This window comes from Xiphophorus hellerii, chromosome 20 (genome assembly GCF_003331165.1).
Source record: "Xiphophorus hellerii strain 12219 chromosome 20, Xiphophorus_hellerii-4.1, whole genome shotgun sequence".
In the NCBI taxonomy this organism is placed as follows: Eukaryota; Metazoa; Chordata; class Actinopteri; order Cyprinodontiformes; family Poeciliidae; genus Xiphophorus; species Xiphophorus hellerii.
This window is the reverse complement of record NC_045691.1, coordinates 31,786,259-31,795,604: the sequence shown is the minus strand read 5'-3', so window position 1 is coordinate 31,795,604 and position 9,346 is coordinate 31,786,259. Positions and strand designations below refer to the sequence as shown.

Sequence of the window (9,346 nt, the reverse complement as noted above, 5' to 3'; positions counted from 1 at the left end):
TACTTGATTATGCTCTTTCTTTCTCTATCTATATATGTCAAATTGTTAAAATAAATTTTACCTTTTAAATTAACACCTTGAAATTGGGCCTCTGTCTCTTTAAAAACTCCTGCTCTTTCTGAAACTCCGCCTTCAGGAAGTCATCACAACATGCTTCCTCTGTTAACCCATTAACAACATTTTTACCAGCGTTTCGCTGAGAAGCAGCTCCTGTAATGAACTCAGCAGATTCACAGTTCCACCAGGTGTTTGCTAATTGCTGCTGGCTAGTCTGAAGGAGCTGAGTGGGGGGAGATCGGAGGAAGGCTGCTCTGTGAGGTGGAAACTTGAAACTTGGAAACTGCAGCTTTGAGGAGGAGTTGCGTCTCAAAGGCGGGGCTAGATCCACCCAGGCATTTTGAACAGCTGAATGGTTGCCATGGAGATTAAAAGAATTTTTCAAACATCCATGAAAAAAAAAGACAACAATCCAGGTATAACTTTGATGAGGGAATAACGTCATAACGTGATATAAAGCTCCAAAAAGTAAATTTTACATTATACTGCCCCTTTCACAGTACTATAAGTAATTTAAACAAACAAGCAAACAAACAAAAAGCCCTGTATTATCTGTATGATTAAATAATCTACAAATATTGTTGTCACATCATCTCACTAAGATAAAATATTTTGTAAAATCCACCTTATCTATAGTTCCTAAATCACATAAAGTAAAGAACGAAGACACAAGATGAAATACATATCAGCAGTAAAACAGATCTCCCATATTGGTTTGTCTACACGACCAAGCATTGGGGGGGGGGTGGGGGGGGGGGGGGGGGGGGGGGGGGGCGGACAGAAACTTCCAGAAGAATTCCACTTTTACAGGCATTAAATCTCCATCCAAAGATGGAGTCAGGCGCTCCATTGTGCGCTCAGACGCGCTGCTCAGCTACTTCCAGCAGGGGGCAGTGTTACCTCTTACATCGCATGCTGCTTTCTGTGCACTGGAGTCTGAGTGAGGAAAGAGGCGGAATTCCGCAGCAATCACCTGCCGTCGGTCGCACCGCGCTACAGACACTCTTCTTCTTTGACGTAGAGGATCTCATGGGCCGAGCTGGGAACCTGACGGAGGCAGAAATGAGGAAAAAGACGGGCAGTCAGGGGCTACGCATATTTCCCCACGGACACCGCGATCAATACTTCGGCTCTGTAATGAGTGAAGACTCGCTAAAGTCCCCGACAAGCTGCTCCAGCTGGAGTTAAAGGTTGTCTGCTGTCGTGGCCGGAAAACGTTTCGTAGTGACACAAGTATTTATCGGCTACTTTGTCAAAGTATCTAAGGTATACCGAAAAACAAACATATGAATGTTGCCATAATATATATTTAAAACCAGTATTCAATAAATTCCAGTATGTGTTCAGACGAGGTGCTTTTAAAATAATTTTGAACTTTTGAATATGTTTAAGAATTTTTTTTCTTATTATTGCTCTGATGTAATGATCTGATTTTAAACAATTTCAGAAGCAGAAAATCATCATAAAATTATGATGACTTTCAACATTTTTAATTTTTCTTTTGTTGTTAATTTGAACAAAAATAAAGAACTGGAAAGACGAATCTGTATGGAATTAACCTATATGGCGCAGTAGCAGATTTTAGTTAATAAATAAATGAATGAGATTTTCTATAATATTCAAATTTCTTAAAATGGGGTAAAATATTCTACTTCATGACTCCTCCCTGTTCATGGCCCTTGTAAAAGTATTCCTACCCAACAAACGTTTTCATATTGCATCCCACTTTTACATGCTACCACACATAATTGTAAAGATTTGCACTGTAAATCACATAAAATAATCATAAATTAAGACAGGTGTCAAATAGGCCAGGGCAAAATATGAAGAACTATGCTTTTCTAACATACTGCATGTTAAACTTAATAGTGTCCTTATTGCTGCTGAGAGTCAGATCTTCTGGCATCAGGTTCAACTAACATAATTAAAACCCACATGGAAAAAAAGTAAACAAAATGAAAGTAATAATCACAAAATATTCAATGAAAGATCATAAAAACAACTTAATTAATGTGTTTTAACTTTTTCATTACAAAGCAATCCTATTTAATTTTGAAAAACGCTCTTAATGGCCATAAAGGAAAATTTATAAGAGCTGATCAGCATGACGAAAAAAAGCCAAAAACGATCAGTTAATATGACTTTGGTTCTGTAAAATCTATCTTAACTATCTGTAGTAATTCATAATCATATTTGGGGAAGGAGGGTAATTGCTGCTCGCCTGCTGTTTTCCATTTTGTTTATTTTTTTCTGCAAACTGAATTTAAGCCTCCCTCAACAAGCATGAAACAGCACAATGTGTCCTCTTGGAGCAATGTCTTCAAAACTCAACTAACACCAGAAGTTTTCACCAAACCAAAGCCGCGTTCTCCCTCAGCTGTTCTGCTTACAGCGACAACTCAGGAGGACAAAATGCAGATAAAACAATAGGTAAAAAAAGCTCAATAATAATGACAGAAATAAGTAGAACTATTGAAATCGTGAACAGCGTTGCACCACATCGGATGTCCAGAAATCCAGAAAAGCGGCGCGCACGCGGTCGCGTCGGGACATGAAGACTTGATTCTGCTTCAGCCTTGCTCAAACAAATATTTGTATTAATCTGTGATTCTTTCAGCAACGTTAGTTTTCAAATAACATTTTTCAGCAACATTAAGTGGCTGTATTAAGATTAATACAATTTAAAAAAGCATTTTAAAATAACCAAAGTTGACCGGTGTACCAAAGAAGACATGGCAGTGTAAGAATACCTGAACTATAAATCCAGTCCCCACTGAGACACAGAAACCCTCCCTGGTGGCTCACTGGGGTTATTATGAGGAAGATTTTATGCTTTGCTGGGAAAAAGGTGAAGTTTTCAGCCAATTCTGTTTGAATCTAATGTTAGATAATGATGAAAACATTAATGTAATGTTTAGTAAGATCATTTATCCCAAAATAGTACCGTGTGTGCAATATGTTGAAGTGTGCACATGATTACAGTAATATCATGTCGGACCTTTAAAATCCATAACACTTTCTTCACTTCATGTTTCTCTCTACGTCACACTATTGAAAATACTGCATATGGCTAAAGTTTAGCTGCTAAGCCAGCTAAATCACAAAGTTTTTATTAAGGTTTTCAATTTGCGTTGCATTAAATGGCTTTAATCCTCCCGGCTGTTGGCCTCCCTGCTCTGTGAGATTTACTCACTTTTCCAAAATGTCTTCCTATTCGAGAAAAGGGAACTTCTACTGCTAAGACCTTCACAGAACATTACTTTAGAAATAAATCAGGAAGATCCCTTTAGCATACACACACACGATGGAGTGTAGCGTGTGTGGAGTTGTTTTTAACCTGGTTAACTCCTCCCACCACCAGGAGGCGATCTCTGATGACAATGGAAGAGGCGGAGCATCTGGGGAAGTTCATGGGAGCCAAACGTTCCCACTTCTTTTTCTGAGGGTTAAACGCCTCCACCGTGTCCAACGCCGAGGGTTCGTGACCTAAAAGTGGCACGTAGAGACAAACGCTTATTAATGCGTCCATATCTGCCAACAAAAACAACAAAAAAACCATCTAATTATTATTCATGATTTTGTGTGTAAATTCATGATGGTTATGAGCTTAGGAGAGGATGCTGTAATCCATTTAAACTAGCTTTAAAATCCATCCATTTTCTTACACCTTGTCCCTAGTGGTGTTGGGAGGTGTTGGTGTCTCTCCAGCTACGTTCCGGGCGAGAGGCGGAGTCACCCTGGACAGGTCGTCAGTCTGTCGCAGGGCAACACAGAGACATACAGGACAAACAACCATGCACACACACTTAACAGTCACATTTTTGGACTGTGGGAGGAAGCCGGAGAACCCGGGGAGAACCCACGCATGCACAAGGAGAACACGCAGACTCCATGCAGAAAGGCCGCGGGCCGGGAATCAAACCCAGGACCTTCTTGCTGCAAGGCGACAGCTCTACCAACTGCGCCACTGTGCAGCCCAACTTGAAAATTAGAGTGCAGCATATTTTACTTCAGGCTCTTATTGTGAAAGTTTGGAGGAAGCTGTGTCAGAGCTCATTTGCTGTTTTGACTTTATCCACCTTCCTGAGTCAAATGATGCAATGTGTGAATTCTGCCTGCAATATACAGTATATATATATATATATATATATATATAAATTGCATATATATATGTTTAAGGCTGGGGTTAACCTGAACAAATAGACTCTAATTACCAGCTTATTTCTGTTCAATTCAATTTAATAATAAAAATGGAGACTTTATTCATGACAAAAAAATGTTTCTTCAGTTATTGTAGATTCTGACTCAGTCCGTTTCAGTACAGTAGTGTGAACAAGTGTCCACTCCCTTCATGACTTCCTGTTGTTTTGCATGTTTGTCACACTTTTGTGTTTTAGAACAACAAACCAATTTCAATTTGAGTCTAAGACAACACAAATAAACACAAACTGCAAAGTCATTAAGATGGAGGGGGGAAGAACCCCTGCACTGTTCTGTAAAAAAGTTAGAACCAGGTTCAACTCCAACATAATTCGATCTAGATTTTAAACTGAACTTGAAACATTCAATGTATTCAATGCACATGTATTGATATTTAATAAATTATTTCTGTATTTATTTCCAGTTTTAGCAAATTGACACATCTAAATAATTATGTCACAAGTTATTGATTTATGGTAACTCTCCATACAATTGTGGTTCGGTGATTTTGGTGATGGCTGAGCAGCAGAGCTTCTGTCTCCGTCTTACCGAGTCCGCCTGCAGCCACCATCCTGCCGCGCAAGAAGGCGGCAGCAAAGTCTGCTCTCTTAGTTTTCAACGCCACCGTCTCCTCGGACTTCAGCCAGGCGCCTGGAATGGAACAAGGAGAGAGAAAGAAAAAAGACAGCTGGAGTGAGCAAACATGTGGTGCCCGCGCGCGCGCTTGTGTGTGTGTGTGTGTCTGCGTGTATGTGCAAGGTCACACAAAGTAGCCGAGGTGAATTCCTGAGACAGCGTAGTCCACCTTCAGCCAGACAGGACGCTGCTGAGTTTTCAGTGTGACCTGCACAAACAGGTCACCCAGGAGGCAGCTGCAGTTAGAAGAGGTGTGCACACTGTGTTTCCCACAGACACACACACACATACATACACACACACACACCTGTCAAGTACTAAAAAAGGTTAGAACAAACAGGCAAAGGAAGGAAGCAGGTCAAGTCAAAGATGGCGATGTGGTGGTGAAGATGATGCCTGTTGAGAGATTGCTGAACGCGTCTGGACTATGCTGGAGAAACAACAACAATTCAAACTAGGATGGTCCATGAAGCATAAATCTGACTAAAATTTGACAGAGACGTAGGCAGCACTGTGCACTGTGCTACAAGGTGGGCAGCTTTTCCGTTTTCATAATCTGTGAGCTTTGATTTGGCAGAGCTCCCTAAAACAGCAACAAAAGTTTCTCATTCTGCTGAATTTAAGTAGAAGCTGTTTGCCCTAAACAAGACTACAAGCGAGAACCCTGATTGCTTTCACTCATACGTTCCACAGCAGACGTGCCAAACTCACTTTTTATTTTGGGCCAAATCAAAATCATGAATGTTCTCAAGATCCAGTTGTGCCAGAATGCGTTGATAAGAACCCTTCAACGAACTGGTAAAGGTAAGGTCATTTTATTTATACAGCACATTTTCAGCAACAAGGCAATACAAAGTGCTTTACAGGAATTAAAAGGAAACACAACCAAAATAACAAACCGAAGGATGGAGCAAAAGAAGAAAAATAATCTAATGTTGATCTAAAGTATGTAAACTAGGTGCTCCTGTTCAGCGTTGTTAGATAAGTATCCTCTGGTCTAAGTCCATTTCTGGGTTGGAAGAACAGGAGTCTAAAAGGTAGTCTAATAATGTAAACTAGATACTAAAGTAAAGTATTAACAGCTGTCTCTGCATTGAATAAGATCTTCTTAAAATCAAATAATACTGAACATCGTTTCAAATCGTTGAGTTTTTTCAAGTTTTTTGTGATTGTTTCTGGGATTTTTCTTTTTTTTTTTTTTTGCAATCAAAATCACAGATCTTAAGGTGCTAATCCAGAGATATTGGCAAGGAGTTTTGCCACGTTTTCACTTACGTACGACTTTTGTTACTTGTCATATCGGCAGCAGTGTAGTAGAATTAAGAAATACTGCCACCTCCAGGTGGGAGTCAGCAGTCACTGAAACCCGATGGGTTTAAACATTTTTCCAGATACTTTTCATTAATCTCACAATTACGCATTAGTTTGAAAAAATAGAGAGATCTGCTGATTTTTTGCGCAAATTTGGTCTGATTGTGTAAAACTGAGCTGACTCATTGATATAATCTGAAGGGCAGGGCCAGTCCAAGGCATAAGCAAACTAAGCAGTTGCTTAGGGCCCCAGTGCCACACAGGGGGCCCCTCAGTGGAGCTGATTTTTTTTTTTTTTAGTACCGATTTCTATGTCATTATAATAACAAAAACACACAATTTCATCATGAATTGATTTGATCTGCTAATAGAAAATTTGCTTTATTGAACGGTTCAGTTCAACAGCCAAACATTTGTGCTAGCGTCTTAGTGTGAAGCTGAGTTTTAACTTGAAAGCAGTTGATTCTCCTGCTCGGTTCTGTATATTTCTGGAGGGTTTTGGCTTCAAAACGGCGTGTTTGAAAATGTTTGATACGAATAATTAAAACTTCTCAATATTGTCTAGAGAAATGTTTTCCATCAGGCTACCTGGCTACTGCATTAATATATCAATGAGCTGCTCTAAGCTGTAGTTGGTGATATGTTGTTTGCTGCTGATCATTTATGTGGCTGAAACAAACAATATTTTTACATCAATTTATAAGTTATGTGAAACTTCTGTTAAAATCATTTCAAGGCTCAGAATCAACCCAGTACCGGTCCACTTTCTCAGGGGAGAAAAACAAACCTGGTGTAAATAAAATTTTTAGCTTATATGTTTAAGAGAAATTAATATGATCATAGAATGTCATGAATATGTGTGTATTTATTCCATCTTAAGTTTGGCTGCACCGACTGCAGTTTTCTGGCCGATCCCTGGTTACCAGTCTTTAAAAAACCTGACCTGCCGATTTTGATTATTGGCTGATACCAATTTTTGTGTCTGAAATGTCGCTAAATATAGCAAGAAAGTCACTGAGTTGCAACAGAGGGGTGAATATTGTTAACTGTAAATGTGCAGACCTGACCTGGTGGGCCGGTCTGTCAGTCAAACCTCTCACTGCAGAGCAGAAGAGGACAGAGGCTGATTTATAAACCTTTGCTGACGAAGATAAGACCAGCGAATAAGACGGGCTTCACATGTAGGTATCGGCTGATCATGATCCCCCAAAATTAAGGAAATTGGCGCCCAAAAATCAACTGGCCGATAAATATATTCTATGTTATACATGCATAGGAAATAATGTAAACGGCACTAAAAGAGATGCAATAAGTTTATAGCAGGTGTGTATGACCTAACAGTCTAACAGTTGATTCCAGCAATCCACATTGTTAGCAGAAATAAAGGGCTCCAAAACCAAATTTCGCTTAGGGCCCCATGGAGGCTTGGGCCGGCACTGCTGGAGGGCCTCGAAAGTTTCAGAGTTTGACATGTGATTTACAGTCTGCCTTATGTCCACTCCTGGGGACAAAGCGGAGAAAAATGAACGTCCCTCCTGGATTGCTCACCAATATAATACCATATTCAGCATTGCACTGAGGTATTTCCTCATCCCAAGCCGTACCTTGTTCCAATGTTCAGAATGTTTTAGATACGCTCTACAAAAAAAAAAGAAAGAAAAATCACAAATAGGTGAATCTGCTTCTCTACTAAGACCAGCTACCATCAGAAGCATTAGCAGGGTACTGGTACGCTGCCACAGCCCCACTAATGGGAGCAAAGCGCAGGTGCAGTCATAAGCATGACTGAAATCTGTCGTACGCTGAAGCAGCTACTGAACGCTAAAATCCCAACATGCCTGTAACCCCATTAAAAATATTTAACAGAGCCGCAGGTGTGGAAGATATTACATCTGATATTTAATCTCCTTAAGTCTACATCGTTGAACAATGACAAAACATTTCATTTACGGCCACCTGACAGGCTCCAGATGATAAAAAAAACAGCAAAAAAAACTAATTAAATGAAAATGTAGCCATCAAAATGAAGTTTTCTCCTTTCCCAACAGATCCAGCGGAAAGTTTTTCTTTCTACTTTCAGACTTATAGCTGCTGCCAAATCTTGTTTATCTGAGGGAAAGCCAGGCAGGAGAAAATCGTGACAAGGGAAGACAGATAACTTCATTAAGGATGTAAGGGAGTCAGTGAGAATTAGAATGATGGAATGATAGAGCAGGAGTGAAAAAAGAGAAGATTTTCCTCTTTGTGTGCTTATCTCACTCGTGCTCTTCAGTCCTTGTTTTTCTTCTAACCTCTTTCTGCGATCCATCCCTCTTTTCGGTTGATTAATTTCTAGTCTGCTGCTGAAACCAGCAGCGAGAGAGGAAACAGCAGCGGCAGACAAAGTGTGGAGGGAAGGAAAAAAATAAAATAAAAGAGAGAGAGATAAGAGGCCAGATGGGGAGTCGTCCCTGAGTCTTCCAGTCTGGTTCGGTTCTGCCGAGGAGAACCAGGAGAACTCCCAGCTGGCTGTCTGCTCCGCTCCTCTCTGGGGAAAAGCTGCTTCTCTTTGTGATGTCATGTGCAATCAGTGGACGCATTTGAATGAAAATCAGCACTTATTATCTGTAGCACTGAAAGGCGCTTTCAATGAATGCGTCTAATGTCGGCAAACAGCGTTTCCACCTTCTACCTTTGTAATGAGAGCTGATTTGTTGGTGTAGAGTTTAGTGCAAATTAATGCAGCAGGTAAAGTGAGTTTTGAACACGACGACTTTGTTTCAACCGTTAAAATTTTTCTTTCTTTCCTCGTTTTTCTCCCCCTTTCCTGTTCCACTGTGTCAGCCACAGCACATGGAGAAGCTGGGCAGCTTGCTCTAAAACAGAATATCTGCACACGGCATCCTAACGGCGCGGGGTCACCGGCATTTAACTTACACCACATGTCGGAGCAACCCAAATACATATACACACCGAACCAAAAGAACTGCACAAATTAATTAATGGGTAAAAAAATTAAATAATAAAAAAATCGGAATGACAAAGGAAACGAGTATTGAATTCTGGTTAGTGGTTTGTACAAAAACCTGCTTTGTTAATCCAAATAAAAACAAATGTCTCCTTTTTTTAAGTCACTTCGTTATCTACATATATATGTATATAT

The 9,346-nt window shown here is 40.0% G+C and overlaps 1 protein-coding gene across 4 annotated transcripts in view; it reads right to left on the bottom strand.

Annotated features, from left to right (window-relative positions):
• Positions 1–526: 526 nt before the first annotated feature.
• Positions 527–9,346, bottom strand: part of klhdc8a (kelch domain containing 8A) — a 54,222-nt gene continuing 45,402 nt past the window's right edge. For all 4 annotated transcript variants that reach the window (XM_032550321.1, XM_032550319.1, XM_032550320.1 and 1 more), the window contains 3 exons: positions 4,807–4,908; positions 3,395–3,543; positions 527–1,104 (listed from right to left, as the gene is read on the bottom strand). In XM_032550321.1, coding sequence (XP_032406212.1) covers positions 1,051–1,104; positions 3,395–3,543; positions 4,807–4,908 — 305 coding nt within the window. In that variant the 3' untranslated portion in view covers positions 527–1,050. The remainder of the gene's footprint in view (positions 1,105–3,394; positions 3,544–4,806; positions 4,909–9,346) is intronic.